Source organism: Parasteatoda tepidariorum, chromosome 6 (assembly GCF_043381705.1).
Source record: "Parasteatoda tepidariorum isolate YZ-2023 chromosome 6, CAS_Ptep_4.0, whole genome shotgun sequence".
Lineage (NCBI taxonomy): Eukaryota > Metazoa > Arthropoda > Arachnida > Araneae > Theridiidae > Parasteatoda > Parasteatoda tepidariorum.
Genome location: NC_092209.1, coordinates 17,949,902 through 17,968,401, shown reverse-complemented (window position 1 = coordinate 17,968,401; position 18,500 = coordinate 17,949,902). Strand labels below are relative to the sequence as shown.

Here is an 18,500-nt window from a genome sequence, read left to right as displayed (position 1 = left end):
AAAAGTGAGAATTTTATTTCTGAGAGTGAACTTTTATTAGTTATATATATATATATATATATATATCATTTCACGGTGTTAAGTTTTATTCTGTTCATTGTGACGTAGAAACCAAGAAACCATTTTTTTAAAATTCGGACACAAAAAAATTAAAATTAAATTGCACAAATATTAAGTGAAAATTTTTAATTTTAGAAGGAGCTGCGTCACTTTCTTTTGAAAAAATGAGAAGGGCTAAAGACCCCTACGATCCCCGGTCCCTGTAAAGGTTGAAAAAGTTTATTACGGAAACTTATTTCTTTATTAAAGAATTTAATTATTTTGAATCGAAAAGTGCGATCGGAAATACTGATGAAATATTTTATAAATACTTGTTTTTTTATTATTATTTGTTCAATAGTATATTGTTTTTGAAAATCTTATATCGGTGTCTGGAAAAAAGAAAACACACTTTTAAAATGATGCTATAACGACCATAATAATTATGAAATGACCACCTCGCATAAATATATTACGCATAAATATATTACGCATGCATAAAAATGCATCGTAAATATTAGACACTGTAATTCAGCTAATGAAGAAATATTTCAGGATAAATTCTAACTTAGGAAAATCATCCCAAGAAAAAGCATTAGTTGGCAAGTATGTAAATATCAATTTGACCGAATAAGTTTTTTAGGAATCCAATTTTAAAAAGTCGTATCTTTAAAATTTAATTTTTTGATCGATTTTGATCAAATTTAGTATTCTTCATTTAAAAATTTTACACAAATTCGTACGCCTCGCAGTTCAATTTATTTATTACTTTTTGCTTTTATATTATTAAATAAAGTAATAAATAATTATTATTTTACACAATTTTAAAAAAGGACTAGATTATTAACGATTCTTTGTATCGAAACAGAAATACTTTTGATTTGTTTTTTTTTTTTTTTTTTTTTTTTTTTTTGTATCATTGGATTTTCTTCTTTATTTCAATTATTAAGGTATTGCATTTTCTTATTTAGTTTTCCCATTATGGGGCCTCTAGGCACAGTCAGTTTTTGGTTTAACCACTGATTACAGAAAGGCCCCAGTATGTTAGCAGACCAGTGTTTCCCCTGATAAAGTGCAGTTTTTGCTAACATACATATATCAACATATCTTTAAAATTTCGTTTTGCTTGTTTTTTGTTTCTAACCTTTTATTTAAACTGTTTACATGAGACAAATTTGGTTTCAACAGCTTTTGGCACTTTGCCATTCTAACTTATTATTTTACTAGTTTTTATCTTAAAATTTGATTAAATCAATTTCATGCTATGATATGCTTCTTTGTATTGTTAACATTTAAGAAACATAATCTTTGGATAAACAAATGTTACAATTGTGTTCAAGAAAAAAGAAATGATTTTTTAAAAGTTTATTTATTTATTTAATTTTTTTTTATTCGCTTAAAAAGTTTTCGAGATCTAGCGAAATACACGAAAGGGGAAATGGGAAATTAACATTAAAGGGTTCAAAAACTTTCAACAATTCTCCTGTCTAAAGGGATTTGGACCCATATTTTCCATATTTCCAGGGCTCGAAAAACCGCCCGTTCTCGGCGGTCAAAAATACCCCGCGGACAACAAATTTCTCGAATCCAACCTCCGCGCGGACGGCCATTTTCCCGTTAATGTTCGTGATATATTTTCAATTTTTGTTATCTTACAAGAGTCTAGCTCCTCACTTTTAAAATGACCCTCTAATCTCGAAGTACAGCAACATACAACATGGTGGAATTGATGTTTTCTCTGTCAGGGAGTACTGCAGCGAATGAAAGGGGCAATGAACATACAAAAAAAAAAAAAAAAAAAAAAAAAAAAAAANCATTACGTACTGGTCTTAAACAAGAAGCGTCAACCGCAATTATGAACATCTACCTAAATGGAAAACCTCTTTCAGATTTCTGTGCTGAAACCTTGATTGTGGAACTGGCAAACGTATTTGTTCATTTAAAAAACGCAGTACCATCGGATAAATTGACATGATAATTGACAGATAACTTGACCTTTGTTATTTAAATTATTTCATTAAAGAAATAAATTATTTCATTAAAGAAATACTAGGTTTTACTATTAGTAACCTAGTATTTCTTTTATTTCTGTATAATGTTATCCTAGTATTTGAAATCCTAGTAACAACTAATTCATTGTGCAATTTATATAAATGTTAGTAATAAATAAGAGAAAATTATATTTTTATTTATTTAGAAGCGATGGGTTAGTTCCAAAGGAGGACGGGTGCATTGTTGGACAAGCCGTCCTCGGGGACGGGTAAAATTTCTGAGTTTTTTTGAGCCCTGCATATTTCTACATGAGTCAAAATCCATCAAATCAAATTACACAAATTAATTAACATAGAGGTCATCTCTTTGAAGTATTAAAAATGAGTTCTAGTGAAAACCAAGTGAATCATTAGATCAAAAATTATTTAGAGTGTTCTTTTTTTTAATAATTTATTTCATTTACTTATTTATTTATTAATTTATCCCTCAAATATTATGTCAAAATCTTACTACTATTTACATATATTCGAAGCATATTATTAGTTGTCTACTCTAAAGCCAGAATTAAAATGCTCTTTGTCACAAAATGAATTATTGTTTAAATGATTTGTAAAGGTTTTACTAACATTTGGGGAAATTTTTTTCACAAAAAACTGACCTTTGAACTGAGAAACTTTTTAACAATGAAACGAAAAACTACACATTTTTAAAGAGGATAATAAACCAAAATTCAAGGTATTCAAAATGAGGAAAAAGTTCGCCATCGTTGGAAAATCTATTAAACTGATTTAAAATCTTCCTCTTACAGACTAAAGTATTTGGTTCAAATTCTAAAATTTAATTATTTCAATTATATTTTTAATTGAATAGTGAAAACACTTTAAAAAAGAATGAAGTATCTCGCATTATTAATAAGAAAAATGTAAATATTGAATAATTAGATATAGTAAATAATTGTATAAACATGCAGGTACCCTTAAAGAGTTAAAGGACTTGATAGGTTGGATAATAACTTATAAGGACTTTCGTCAAAAACCTTATTAATTTTAAAATTTTCCGCTTTCCATATAACAATGATATTTAAAACAAAATAGCTGTCACAGAGGTGCAATACCGTAAGTTGTCTGCTACAGACGCTGTTTGTTTATAAAAGTCTGACGGCTACAGTTAATTTAGCTCTTATTAACTAACGTGCTTTTAATTAAAATATTTTCCACCAAACCTTTGATCATTCAATAATACTATATTTATTTAAGAATTTTACTGAAAACTGATTTCTGTATGCTATGGGGCACGGGCGCGTGACGTCACGATCTTTGTTTACAATCAATTGGGTGGCGAGCACTCTAATGTAAGTCTATGGGATTTTGATGTCATTTTGTAATAAATTAGCAAATTTTATATTTTCCTTAAATTATTGAAGTACTAACGGTCGATTTTCGTGTAGAATAGAGTTCTAATAGACTTCATAGTAAGTTTTGGCTAAGTTATGACAGTCTTTATACGAAAAAAATTCAAATTTTTATGGGTGGTGAGTAAGTTCTGTTTCATTTTGTAGATGTTGTTTATTATGATTCATACTATATATTATTGTTGAAGTTTTTTGTCTAGATCTTAGTAAATTAGATTAACTGTGATGTCTGCTTCATAAATAAGTCAGAATAATTGTCAATTTTTTTTTAAATATGATGAAATAGCTTTGTTTTTATGATTATTATCTTCTGGGTGGCAGAATTGAAACTTTAATATCTTGCTGACATTTTTAGGAATACACGTTATTATTTTATTCTTATATCTACTAAAAGTAGAATTAATTTATTTTTATGTATGTCCCAATAATAATAATATATTTTAGTAAGGTTTTGATNAGCATAGTTTATAACACTACTTAGGTAGCATGCATAATCATACAGGGGTAAAAGCATTATAAAATACCATTTTGATAAAATATTTGGAAAAGCAACACTGATTCCCTTTTTAAATATCAAATTTTTTTTATTTTTTAATTAGAAAACATCAAAATTATTGTATTAGAATATGTCATGATAAAGCTATCTATATTTAATAATAATAACTCCAATTAAATAATAGCTTCTCTCTCTTTCTTTAAAAAAAAAATAGTTTCATTGAAATAGATAAACAATGAAAATATAAACAAATTTAATCAAATTGCCGCTTAAAGACTTTCTAAGAATAGAAAATTTAAAAAAAGAAATTTCTATGTACACAGCTTAATAGTCATCATAGTGAATATTTATCGGTGATGTCTTATTCAAACACCTTTGAATTGCTCATTGCTGTCAGGCTAACAATCGACTTCCATTTTAATTTTGCCATTACATAAAGCAAAATATATTTAGTTTAATTCATATGTCTATTAAGTATGTTAATTCCAAGTGTATTTTTCTGAGTTTTAACAGTTTTGAATTAAAAACATAAGAGAGTTTTAGTTATATTCTTCTTAAATAATTCAAATGCTGTTTAGTTTTATTTACTAAGAAATATCCTTCGTGTTTCAAGAAAAGTTTAATCAAAATTTTTTATTTTGCTTAATGAGAAGGAGAAAGAATAACAAATTTTAAATAACTTATAATGCAAATTATTGATCACACAAAAAAATAAATAAATACAATAAGCGATTTGTCCCTTTGCTTTTTAGTATCACTTGGAAACAATCTTACAAATGGTATTACAATGGATAATGTGATGATCATCCATGTCAAACTGACCATGGAGTTAGAACACATGCCAGAAGTAATAGATCTTGTAGCCATAGAAATATGTTAGAAGTGTACACGGCGAGGAGGTAGATCACTCCTGAGGATTATAATTGCGATAAAAGTTGCTAAATAAATACATGTGATTCAATAACTTTTAGTATTAAATGTCGAGGAGGTAAATCACTCCTCAGTATTATATTTGCGATAAAATTTGCCAAATAAATACATGTGATTCAATAACTTTTAGTATTAAATGTCAAGGAGGTGGATCACTCCTCAGTATTATATTTGCGATAACTCTGCTTTAATGACTTAAAAAACATAAACAAAATACAAGATCTTTAATAATGATATTAATTTTAATATATATACATCATTTTGATGCATGCATAGTAAGAATGTTAGAGTTGCAACAACAATATAAATAGCATGTAAGAAGTAAACAACATACAACATTAAAAATATGGTGATTCTACTGGAACCTACAATTTACTAAATAAAAATGGAATAAATGAATCATAAATCTATCCCAATTCCAAGTTCAGAAGACAAGTTTTCTAAAAAAAATAAAAGTCAGAAGTTCCATTCAGAATAAAAATACTATTAAGAAAAGTAACATGAATTAATAAGATTGACTATGATGTACTCAAAACTCTGTTTAATATATATCAGCTTTAAAATAAATAAAAACATACACACATAAATAAAACACTAAATATTAAATAATAATATTCATTTTAATGCAGATATTTTATACATTTATTTGTAATCAAGTTGTGCCATAACATTACAAATCACACGAAATATGTAAACAGAGTGATCAACTATAAATCCTCAAATTGCAGCATTTAAAAGGAAATTTTCAATTAAAACGGCATCACAATTTAAAGTTTAGTACACTATCTATTGAAAAATATATGTAATATTCTAAATAAATTCAGAATATTAGTTAAAAACACTTTATTTTTAAACTTCGCTATGTTAAGTCTATGACAACCTCGCCACCCAGGCACTCGCAATTGATTGTTTGTTTACAATCAATGCCCGTGCCCCATAGCAATTTAAAGAATATTTTTTAGTTAAAAAAAACTTAAATAATGGCAACGGTAAAGTATCAACAAACCAAAATGACATGTAATACGGTTTGCGTAGTAAATAAAATGTTAACTAGGTTATAGAAAAATAAAACTATTCGACAGTTTAATATAGATTCACATTGTGATTCAGAAATGACATAGCCTTATATCTATCTAAATTTATTCTTGAGATTCACGATGAGAGGCCATTTTCGTTATTCTGTATGGGATCCTCTCCTAATTCTTTGCCAAATTGTGACTATTCAAGCTTTATTTTACGTATCGTTAGGTGTTTGGATTTTCTTAATGGATGTTATTTCAGGACACAGCCAATCTCTGGAACAAATTTTTCTTTACAAAGTAAATTTTCTTATTAAGATATGAATTTTTAGTTCTTCTAAAAAGAAGCATTAAAAATTCCTTTATTGCAGTCTTTATTTTGAATTTTACTGTAAAATTCTTCATAACTTTTGTTCAAGTTATTTCTTATTTGCATATTAAAACTTGCCTTAATTTTAAAAAAAGGACAAACAAATACTTCAGTAGTTTTAAAAGGGAACTAAAATTTGTAAATAAAACAAAATAACTTGAGACTTAAAATCGTTGTTTAAAATGGAAGGGTTATAAATAAATTACTCTATTAAAAGATTATTTTGTTGACAATTTATTTCTGTCCAGTAATAAAAAAAGAAGAAAAATTTATAGATGATTTAGATTTATTTCCATTTGAGGGAGTAATATATGTAAACAGCATATTGCCTTTTTTGAAATGTATAACATTTAACTTGATATGATATGTATGTGTTTGTTGTTACAGCAAAAAAGTGTGATTTGGTGCTATTTAAACTTGACAGTTAATTGATTGTAGCTAATAACTCTTTGGGGATATCTCCAGGTCTGCTAACTACCCTTGTGTATTATGGTAATTAACCTTGTTAAAACACCAAGAGGTTTTTATACTTTACAAAACTTAAAATAATTACATAAAAATTTGCACATGGCTGGTTATGATGCATACTTTGAGTTCGCCTCTTACTGCATTATGGTTTAAAAAATTTACATGTGGCACTACCTCTAAATTTCAGCTATTTCCTTTGTACAGATACTAGTATAAAAAGTATACCTTATTTCAGCTATAAAAATACCAAATTATAACTACAGTAATTATTATAGGGCCTTTTTCAGTACATGTGGTTTGTGCACCTCAAAGCATGAGACTTTGATTGATGAAAGAAATTTTTCAACAAAAAATTAACCAATTAAGTTCTCTTGCCCATGATTGAAGATGCGGCAATAGTATGCACTGTAAATGCTCTTTGATAAAAAGATTTTCATTGAACTAAAGATCTTGACAAATATAATTGAGAAAGCTATTGTAGTTTTAAAATTTCTACAATAAAACATAATTGTTGTAATACCTCTTTATAGTTGTTAACATTTTATTAAGCTCCTACATAGCTGTATTGAGCTTCTACATTTATATACTTTGTCACAAGTCCAGCACTATGGTATTTGGCCCCCTCTTCTTATCGCATAGTTATCTGCATTGGATCCTATTTAGCTACTTTTTATCATCAATTTTAAAACCTGAATTTATAATGAAGTATTCTGTTTATACTTATTCCATCATTTCTGTTTATACTTCTTTAATTCTATGACCAGCTGGTATAGATGAGTGCTAGCTTGACTGGGAAGTACAAATAGCCTGTGTGTCAAAATTGACAGAATCATGCCGTGGACACAAAATAAGATGTTTATTCGAAATGTAGAATTTTATTTATTCTTTATTACCTCCTTGCCCACGAAGTTATGGGCATATTTTTTTTTAATTATCTAATTACAGTTTATTTTCTCAATTTATTTTATTAAATTATTATATAAAATTATTGTAATTAATATTTCAATAAATAGTTCATTTATTTTATTTTCGAAAAGTTAGCAACTAACTTTACAAATTATAGCTAATAATTTTGGTAATGCTTTATAATGTTTTCGTTACATTTTTGAGGTTACCTATCTAGTGCAAAAGTATCTTTTTTATATTTCTTTTACCATTGCCTAATTGTTCTAACCAGAGTAAATTCTTTGCAGGCAATTTCTGTGAAAGACTTACATGGACGATGCCTCGTTGGATCATTTCTCTTAAATTCATTATCTTGGTAAATACTTGAACTTTTCTATTTTTACTTATTATTGAATGTAAAAATTAACGTCTTGACTTAACCTTTCAAAATTGCTCTTGCCTTTAGATTTTCGTGTTAATGCAGACAGCATAAAGCTCTGTGTATGTGTGTATTTATAGTTACAAAAATACTTAAAACAAAATCTTCATTGTTTTTTTTTAATTTTAAATACATGAATTTTATAAATATTTGTATTACTACTAAGTCTATGGTAAATGTATAGGTAATGTTTTCCTTTACAACTTATTATATTAAGACCTCTGAAGTATTTTAGAAACTTTAAATTCTTTCTTAAATCCCTTTGTGGGGGCGGACACTAGAGCTCAGATTATCCGGATCATTCGACGACCATGTTTCCACCTCCTTCTTCTAAAAAAAATTTTTTAAATGCTTCATTATTTTCAAAAAAGGATTTTTTTGTTTTGGTAACCTTAAAATGAGCATCGCATATTCCCCCCTCCCCCCAGTTTCAATGTGCGTAGTAGGTAGTTTCTATTAAATTTTTCAAATGTGCTTATTTTCGTTTTTTAAAAGCCCTTAAAGGTGCTTTTTTCATTGGGTGTTTTGAAAAAGTGCTTAATTTCCCCTTTTTTGAAATGAGGTTTTTCCTTTACCATGTTGATTTTCGCTTCGAGCTATGCAAAAAAAAAAACAGTTCCCATTGTTCTATTCAACGTTTTTGTAGTTAATTCAACTCCAATCTATTTCGGCGTATAGTCAGTCCATAGTGTATGAAAACGCTATTTGTTTTACATGATTCAAAATTTCATGATATTTGACTATTGTCAAAAGCAGTGCCAAAAGTTTTTTTTTTGTTTTTTTTGACATGAACAAGATAAAACCGTCGATTGTCAAAAAATTTCCAACCCTGCCTAATTATGATGCGTAAAAAGTGCTTAAAAATTTTTTTTGAGTGCTTAAAGTGTGCTTATTTTTTGTTAAATAATTTGGCTACCCATCCTGTTATAGGCACTATATAGGCGAATTTTAAGCCTTGAAAAAGTGTGGAGGGACCCTATATGAGGACATTCTAATAGCTGTTTTTTTTTTTTAAGTTGTCCAATTTAAATAATGGCAACGGTAAAGTATCAACAAACCAAAATGACATGTAATACGGTTTGCGTAGTAAATAAAATGTTAACTAGGTTATAGAAAAATAAAACTATTCGACAGTTTAATATAGATTCACATTGTGATNTTTTAAAGTTGTCTAATTATCAGATTTTTTTATTGTTCAGATCGGCTTTAGTCCAGATAATCCACGCTCTGCTGTACTTATATTTTATTCTTTTCAGTTTAATTACCAAATAAAACCTAAAAATTTCATGTTTTTTTTTTTTTTTTCCAGTTCATTAGCCTTGTGGCATTTTGTGCAAAGGACCAAACTATGCTTGGATTTTACTGTGACTACTCATTTGATCCACCTTCTCTTCTGTTGGTGTTATAGTTCTACATTTCCATCTACATTCTCTTGGTGGCTACTTAATATCATATGCGTGACTGTGATGTGTGTTTGTGGTGAGTTTTTATGCATGCGGACAGAGATGAAAGCCATTCCACTTAGTATGGGAGCAAAAGCAGACTTATAAGGATCATGTGATGCTTGCTTGACTGAACTCTATTAAATTCTGCTAGTCTTATTTTATAAATAAAGAATTGAATGGACTATTTTCTTAGAAAAAAATTGTCATTTTAGCTAATGTAATATTTTATATGTGTTGAAAGTGAAATATTTGTATAAAATTTGCTTTAATAAAGATCTGAAATATATAAATATATTTTATTTATACAGTCAAATTTGTTTATTATACGAGACCATTTTATCCATAGCCTAATTCAGTGCAAGTTATATTGAGAAACACCATTTTATTTATGGATTAAAATATTGTTTATTATTTTCAATGAGGGGCCTGGTTGGTAGGATGTTGGACTCTTATTCATTAGAACGGGAGTTCGAATCCTGCCATCCGAGGAATCCCCGTGCAGTAAATGGTGACTGGTGAGCGTCTATTTTTGTCGGGGTCACAAAGTTCCCATAACAAATCAATACCTCTGGGGGTACTATATTAGAGATTGATCGCTCTCTGGTCCAAGTCAAAATTGTGATCTATGGATGAATGAATAAGTTAGGATCCACCTTGTATGTATGAGCTGTGATGTGAGACTTGGTCATAGATGACGCCACTAAAAAAACACTCTGCCTGAAAAATTCGCTGAATTAAGAGCCGGATTGCTGGTATCGGCCAGTGACATTAATAACATTTTCTGAATGAACTTATTCAATTATTTGCTTGGCGCAAAAAACATTCATCAACATCTATTGGTTAGAGCAGCATGTGTGGTTTCTAAGCATGCTCCATGTCTTAGGCAGTGGAAAGTCACGGTTAAATTATTTCTGCCAAATCACTGTCATATTCTAAACCAGTAGTTTCCAACTTACATGTGGCCATATTTAAAAACACCAGTCAAATGGTGGGCCGCAACTTTATCAAAATATTATACAGGACTCTTATGTTAGAAGGAACAGTAAATATTAGTCAGATTTTATCAAAGTTTTTTTAATATTAAAAAGCAAAATAACAAGCATTAGGAATAATGCTTGTTATGTATCATTTTAAATCTTCTCTTTATCAGAAACTTAGTGACAAGATTTTTATTTCTTTTAATTTTATGATAAATGAACATTTTTTTTCTGACTTATTAGGAATTATAGCAACAATAAAAAAATTCTTGAGCATCTGAAATTAATTTGTTTTTCTTTTCTGCTAATGAAATATTCAATTTAAGGCATTTAAATAAAACATGATATTCATTCCCTCTTTTATGTGTTTTAAAATTTACAAATGTAAATAATTTCGTCCAAAATGAGTGGTTTCAAAAAGTTAAATGGGAGAATTTCTTAGAGAAAATTTCTGATACGCATTTGATAAATTATATTCACAAAATACAAAAAATAAATAAAAAAGAGAAACATACACGATTATTTTTGTATTTGAATAAATANATATGTGTGTAAATATTTACGTCTAAATTAGTGGTTTCAAAAAATTAAATGGGAGAATTTCTTACAGAAAATTTCTGATACACATTTGATAAATTATATTCACAAAATACAAAAAATAAATAAAAAAGAGAAACATACACGATTATTTTTGTATTTGAATAAATATTTTTTTGCACCATTGGTATGTTAAATTTCACAGAAACGAAAGAAAAGTATTTGAAACCCATATAAATTTTTTACGAAAATTATCGGCAAAAAAAAAGACAACTAATATATTTTAGTTCGTGGGCCGCCAGTTGGTAACCACTGTTTTAAACCTCGAAAATATTTAGTATGGAAAATGCACTCTGACACAACAGCGACACTAGGTTTTATAAAAAGAGAGAGATTAGCTTTATGTTTTAAAAAAACTGATCTCGGCCTGTGTTAATGTCACAGACAAATTTAAATTTATGAAGATAGTAATCAGATTCATTACATAAATTCTGCTACCAAGAAATGTATCTACTAGCTGTTAAAAATTTAACCAAAATGTTTCAGAATTCGTACCAATGTTTTAGGAAAAATTATTGGTACTTCTAACTTACTAGGAAACTGGTAAGTACTAGTACTTCTAAGGTACTAGGAAACTTCTAACTGAAAATAAACACTTCATTGATTTTTATTTATTTATTTTTTGTTGGTATGTTGATAAAAAATTTCTGTTCAGTAGCACCTTGTTATTTATTTAATGGATAATGAGCAGTGTAGAGCAAAATTAATGGTCACCGCAGGGCCACTAAGGTTTTAGCGAATAAAAAATTGTTCACCAAATTTTTCTTCAAAAACGCACTTTATTTACATTTTATTTTTTGTATAAATATGGAACTGTGAATATTCCAAAAATTACTTCATTCCCCGTTTGTTTCTTCAAGTTTTTCTTTGTTTAAGAAATAAATGTTGTAATGTTATAGTCGCAATTTGGCAAATGTTGTCCTTGTAGTGTTAATCATATTTTGAGGAATGTTACAAAAGAAATGTCTCTAACTATTAATAATAATTTTTTTATTGTTTAATATTTTCAATTTTTGAAAATTTCCTCATGTTTTAAAAAGTGGACACTAAATACACAACTGCCCTGTAGCAAAATTTCCTAATTTTGCCGTGTATTGAGTAGCTTACATTTTTTGTTTGTGGAAAAAAAGAGCATAACTACCATTGAGAAATACTTTTAATGTAACAAAATATGTTAATACAAATGCTAAGAACATTGGAAAAAAGCATTTTTAATAAGTGAAACTGTACATCAAATTTCTAAGCTACAACAGTGGTATATAAAAAATTATATAGAGTATATATTTATTCGTATTTTTATTTACATTCAAAACCAGTCAGGAAAATGCATAAGTAAAGAAATGTATCTTAAACACAAAAGGTTTTCTTTTTTAAATGTATTTTTACATTATAAAATATATATAAATATGATGACATGGTTACAGTTAATAACTGGTAAAAAATTTTTAAAAAAAGGGAATAAATTTATAAATTCCTAATTTTGAGTCCCCAATCTGAAACTTTTAGTGTGGCTGAAATTTTATTTAATAAAATATTTTAATAAATTTTCATAAGTTGGTAATAAATTTATTTTTAAAAAATTTCATTTGCACTTACACTAATTTGCTATCATTCTATGAAATGTTAAAAACATAAAATGACATCTTTTTTTTAAATTTAAAAATAAGTAAATGCTCAATATAACGTTATGCATAATTTATTCAAAACACATTGTGAGCTTGGTAATCTTCAATAACAATATTAATTGTATTAATGAGAAAGTTTTATAATAATTACTGAATAAATATTGACTAATTTCAGTCTTTAAATAGCAAAACTTATATCTAACTATAATTTTTAAAAAAATAAGGAACATTTTTATTATTTAAAATTAAGAACATTTTTATAAATGAAGTTTTCTATTACGCATCATATCAAAATTAATAAAAATGATAATAACTATGGAAACACTTCTATTCTTTTTCATTAGTTGATAAATACTATTCACTTCCAAATCATAAAAAAAAAAAAAAATTAATTTTATCCGCACTTGCACAGTATTAATAAAATTGCTTTAATTACTTATATATTGCAGTTTTCAACGAATTTTTTTCAAAGCAAATATTTTGTAATTAATCTTAAATTGCTCTTAAAATGTTTTTAAATTTATTGAATATTTTTAAAGTTATAGCAAAAAACTGTAAGACGAAAAAATTAGTTTAATGTCCACATCTCCAGAAATATTTAAGCTGGGCGTACTAAATTTTGTGCAATTATAATAACCAAATTGTTACAAGTCACAAATTTATTACTTCATTTTTTGGGAGTTCAAAAACACTTCTTTTCATTCATAATTTACATTAATTATTCTAACCACTAGAAGCTTAAATCTTCATAAGTATAAGACTTTGCAAGATCTAAACACTTCTGAAGTTATAAAATGATTCTTTAAGTATTTCTTGAGAAATACGAAAAAATGTAATAGTGCAGAAGTGTTTCCAATTATTTTGTCCACCCCCCTGTATAATATAACATAAAGAAACTATTAACTTTCATGAGGGCAAGAGCTAATTTTTTTTTTAACAATTACGTAAAAACTACATTAAAACCATATAAGAGAATATATATTCACACTGTTAATTATTTTTATAGAATCGTTATCATAAAATGTTTTGAAATACAAACTTAAAAATCATTTTTAAAAAAAAGGATTTAGAAATTTAAATTGTATATAGTCAGATACTAGGTGTTTAATTTTGTCATTGATTAATCTGTATAAATATGATTTGAGGTCGCTAATATAATTAAAAATAGTAAGAGAATGGAACCTTTTAAATATACAGTGACACTTATATGAGCGACTATCTTTATGGAGAGGCCCCCCTTCTCTAATAATCAGTTAAAAAGCATGGATTTCTTTAATCCCATTAATTTACTTTTAAAATAGGGACCTGGCAACACGATAACACCTTGTTTTAAAGATATTTTGCCCCCGGCATTTAAGTAATAAATAAAAATTACACAAATCAGTGGGTTGAAACATACCAACAATAGGTGCTGGGCGAGAAAAATACAGTCACAAAGCTGATAATTTCTAATTGCTTATTCCAGTGGTTTCTAAATGGTGTTTCACTGAACCCTAAGGTTCTGTGGCAGAGTTTAAAGGGTTCTAAAAGTTTTGAGTTTTTTTGAGTAATTATTATTATTTTTTTTTTTACATTTCTGAAATCTAATTACATTTAGGTCCAACAGTATTTGATATTGCTCTTTACAAATCAAAATAAAATAACTGAATTATTTAATAAAGAATTATGTTTCCCTAATAACCCTTTTCAACGTTTATAACAGTTCTTTTTTCTTCCTTTTCTTTTTATAGCAATATAAAAACAAATTTTTAGCTAGACTGGATTCAGCTTCAACACAGAATTCAACTGTCAAACATAAAACCTAATTCAAGATTATTAATGATAAGCAATAAAATAAATTTCATTCCTCTTATTAAACATTAAAAAAAGTCAAAATAAAGTAGTCTTTTGATGTCTAATATATATACACAATTGTTTCATTTACTAAAACGGTGTTCCATCGGAAGAAGTATGATTCTTAAGGGTTCCAAAGGAAATTCGGAAACGCTGGCTTACTGTTTTTGAAGTAAATTTCATGGATGTAAATAGAAGATACTTCGCAAGATTCGGAATTAATTCTTGTAAGCTAGATCTATATAACATATCAAAGAAATAAGTAATTTTTTTAAACATTAGAGTAGTTATTTCAGTGATTTTTTTAAACATTAGAGCAGCTATTTAAGTAAATTATATTTCAAGATAAATGAATTTTTATGAAGATTTTTATTTCAAGATAAATGAATTTTTATTATTTTTGGCAAACCCAAATAAATAAAAAATTTCAAAAAAAGATGAAATATGTATTTCATACTTCTATAATATAATATTCATAAAATAAAACAAATTTTTATTTGTTTTTTTTATTAATTCATGGTATTTTGTAAATATTGAGTTAATTGTTATGGCCATCTAATGATGACAAATCTTTCAACAATAAATCCTTCTAGTGACTAGAGTTTAGTCGCTCAATGAAATTTTCACTGTATATTTATAATTATCATCAAGAAAAAAGTTAGTACTTAAGAATACCTTAATAAAATACTTTTATCTTCACAAAACCAAATAATGAAAAATTCAATATTTTTAAACCATATATTGTTACTCTTCAACAACTTTTGAGAATTCAACAGTAGTTTTATAAAATATGTAATAATTAAAAGCACTAAAAAAGACTAATTTTTGACTCTATATTCATCAATAGGCTATTTGAGTTGAGTTCTGATGGTAAATTTGAGCTACCAGGTAAATAAAGAGAACTTAATATGTAGTATAAATTTTTTTAAAAAATTAACATCATAGAACTATATTTTCTGGATTAAAATTTAAAAAAGTTTTAAAAAAAGCAGAAAATGAAACTTTACAAATATTTCAAACTATTTCCAATCGTATCAAGTAGTTATAACAAATTAGTAAGATAGAAAAAATTTGTCAATATCATTGAATCTGCACAATTACGTGCATTGTAAAAATAAAAATTTAATTATCACACAAAGGACGAGCAATAGTTGTTTTGGCAAAAGTAAGCTCATAATATTGGCAATTGAAACTTTAACCATTTATTTATAATATCAAATGTGTAATGAATATTTTGTGCAATAATAATGAATTGGACAAAATCCAAGTAAAAAATACAAAAGTATTGAAAAATTGGATTTAAGAACAAAAATATTGCTTTTTTTTAAAAAATATCTCATCATTTTGAGAATACATACAACAAATTATATATAACAATTATTGCTTTAAATACTTTAAAGTAAATACTTATCTACGCTTTTGTTATTAATATTCATCTAAAGAATGAAAATTCAGTCGCAAAATTTACACGAGAAAAAATATGAAAAGTAATTAATTTTTTCCTCTTCATAATAGTGGCTTTTATCTACAACAAGAGGCACAAAATTAAAAAAAAAATGTGCCATTCAAAATTTAAAAGATACATACAAGAATTCCAACTAAAAAAGAAAAAATATAATAAAACAAATTTATATTGTATTTTATTGCTTCAATTTAAAAACAAAAATGATATTTATAATTTTATATTATACTCAAAAATTACATTAGACTAAAAATTTTATTAAGACTAAAAAATTATATTAAACTAAAAGGATAAAGCTATGTGCATTATTAATATCAATACATTTTTAAATGTTAGATATTCTTGGCAGGAATACAAATTTGAAATTGGAGGGATGTATTATATCAAGCCCAATATAATCCAGCTCACATTTAACAAAATTGTAACAGCAAAAATATGTAAGAAACACTAAAACATGAAAATTACGGAGCATTTTGAAAAGTTAACATTTAATACTTATATTAAGACAGAATAAATAATGACAATATTGAATTCATGCAATAGTTAGTTGCATCACTTGGATTCAGACAAAATAGAAAATACATATACAATCAAAATGCATTTTAGATATACAGTTATAATACAATTAAAAAAATTTTAATATTGTATATTTCTAATTATAAGCAGGTTCATATAGATTCAAAAAATCTAAAAGTTTTAAAAAAATCTGTATTCCTACAGAATGACATAAAAAATACTTCTAAATGTCAATCATATTACTATATGTTGTCTAACAGGAAAAACAATCAATACATTTTTAAATTAAATCCCTGTAAGATAAAACACCAGGTGTTAATGACCATAGTTTTAACTCTGAAAGTTTCTCTGACAGTTTTTTGGGAGCTTTTTGGTACATTTAATTTAGTAGGATGGACCTATAATGATGCCCATCATTTAGCTTCAGGATTAAAAAATCCTCGACTTATAATCAGAAATATACAGTATTCAATTTTATTTGTATCAAGTAGACAAAAATTAATGAAACAATGCAAAATATTTATCTTAAAGTTGAATAAACATAATATAGCTTAACATGTAAATGAAATTTAATTTAAGCTCACTTATTTCAAACATTTCATTGTTTAGATTTTAAAAAAAAGTTTCATTATTTGCAATATACAAAAGAGAATTTAACTTATTCTTATATTTCAAAGATTAAAAAAAAAATTACCTGAAAAATAATGTAACCATTATTTTTTTTCACTAAAAGGCGATGTTTATATAAATATCAGGTAGTCAATAAATAACAAGTAGAGGCCATTAAACCAAAACAATATCTTTAAGTAAAAAAGACCTAAAATGCAAGTGTAACATGTAACAAAAAGGATTTGAGTTTTTTTCAATCTATCGGTGTCAGTGCTTGAAGTGCAAGCAATTATAAAAAAAATTACAACTGAGCAGCTGTAAATATATTCATTTTGCTTTAAACAGCAACGTGTGATAGAGGTTTTGATTGCAAATAGCCATTCTTTGTTGATTTTTTAAAGCTATGGAGCTAAAGTCATAAATCACCAATATTTAAACCTCAGAAAAATTACGAAATCTAATTAACATGATAAATTTTTTGAGACAGTCATCATATTGTAAAAAACATTAAACATACATTGATGTACTGTAAATTGTATTCTACACATAAATTGAATGCAATAAAAGAAATTTGGCAAAAATTAAAAAAGAAAGCTTTGAGATACCTATCCTATAATCCAGATCTGTATCCATATGACATCCCCATCTTTGAGATGCTTAAAAAAATTCCCAAGGAAACTGGTTTTAAACAAATTACAAAGTCTGAGTAAGCATGTGTAACGGGTTCAAACATCCAATGTTCCTTAAATAGCATGGCATTGTGCAACTAGTGTCACATTGGGACAAATTCCTAAGCAACTGTAGACACTTTTGAAAGTCATAAGATAACTTGTATTAAATAGCCTCTGACTACTTATTTAATGACAATACCCAATAAATAATAAAACATTATAGCTTATTATAATGAGAAAAACTAGAAATAAGAGATTCGTGTTTTTCAAATGTCAAATAATGTTCAGAAAAATGTACTGAAAAAGTTTACAAATGCACTATTTTCTTTTCCATTCAATTAAATTATAATTTGCTGAAATATTCAACTAGTGTTGGATCGTTAAATCCCAATAGCTTAAAAATATACCACAGAATCATGAAAATCTTTATGAATCAAAATTTTATATATGTATAGAATATTCAAGAAACAATATTAAAAAATTTCAAAAATAAAACAAAGATATATATCACAATCACATTATATTGCAATAAGAATACCAAATAACAAACATTGGAATCCCTTTTACTGAATTTATCAGTTTCCATCCATATATACAACATGAAAAAATATTTGTTTTCAACCGAAACAATTTTAGAATATTTAACAATCACAAAACTACAATTTTTTGACTCAATATATATTTTACATCAATATTTGAGTGACATATTAATCAGT

General features: G+C 26.6%; 2 protein-coding genes across 2 annotated transcripts in view; one reads left to right on the top strand and one right to left on the bottom strand.

The window, feature by feature from the left end:
- Window positions 1-3,177, bottom strand: part of LOC110282224 (zinc finger protein 862) — a 27,926-nt gene extending 24,749 nt beyond the window's left edge. The window contains exon 1 of the mRNA XM_071181728.1: window positions 2,690-3,177. The gene's annotated coding sequence lies outside the window, so the exon portion shown is untranslated. The remainder of the gene's footprint in view (window positions 1-2,689) is intronic.
- A 2,651-nt stretch (window positions 3,178-5,828) lies between these two features.
- On the top strand, window positions 5,829-9,784 carry LOC107439988 (Sys1 golgi trafficking protein). Its single transcript, XM_016052745.4, has 3 exons — window positions 5,829-6,187; window positions 7,919-7,986; window positions 9,359-9,784. Exons 1-3 carry the CDS (start codon window positions 6,026-6,028, stop codon window positions 9,597-9,599), a joined length of 471 nt encoding a protein of 156 aa, XP_015908231.1. The 5' UTR covers window positions 5,829-6,025; the 3' UTR covers window positions 9,600-9,784.
- Window positions 9,785-18,500: the final 8,716 nt, after the last annotated feature.

Coding starts and splice junctions, on each gene's coding strand:
- LOC107439988 (XM_016052745.4), top strand. CDS start 6,026: ATGAGAGGCCATTTTCGTTATTCTGTATGGGATCCTCTCCTAATTCTT. Junction 6,188..7,918: donor AACAAATTTTTCTTTACAAA/GTAAATTTTCTT, acceptor AATTCTTTGCAG/GCAATTTCTGTGAAAGACTT. Junction 7,987..9,358: donor CTCTTAAATTCATTATCTTG/GTAAATACTTGA, acceptor TTTTTTTTCCAG/TTCATTAGCCTTGTGGCATT.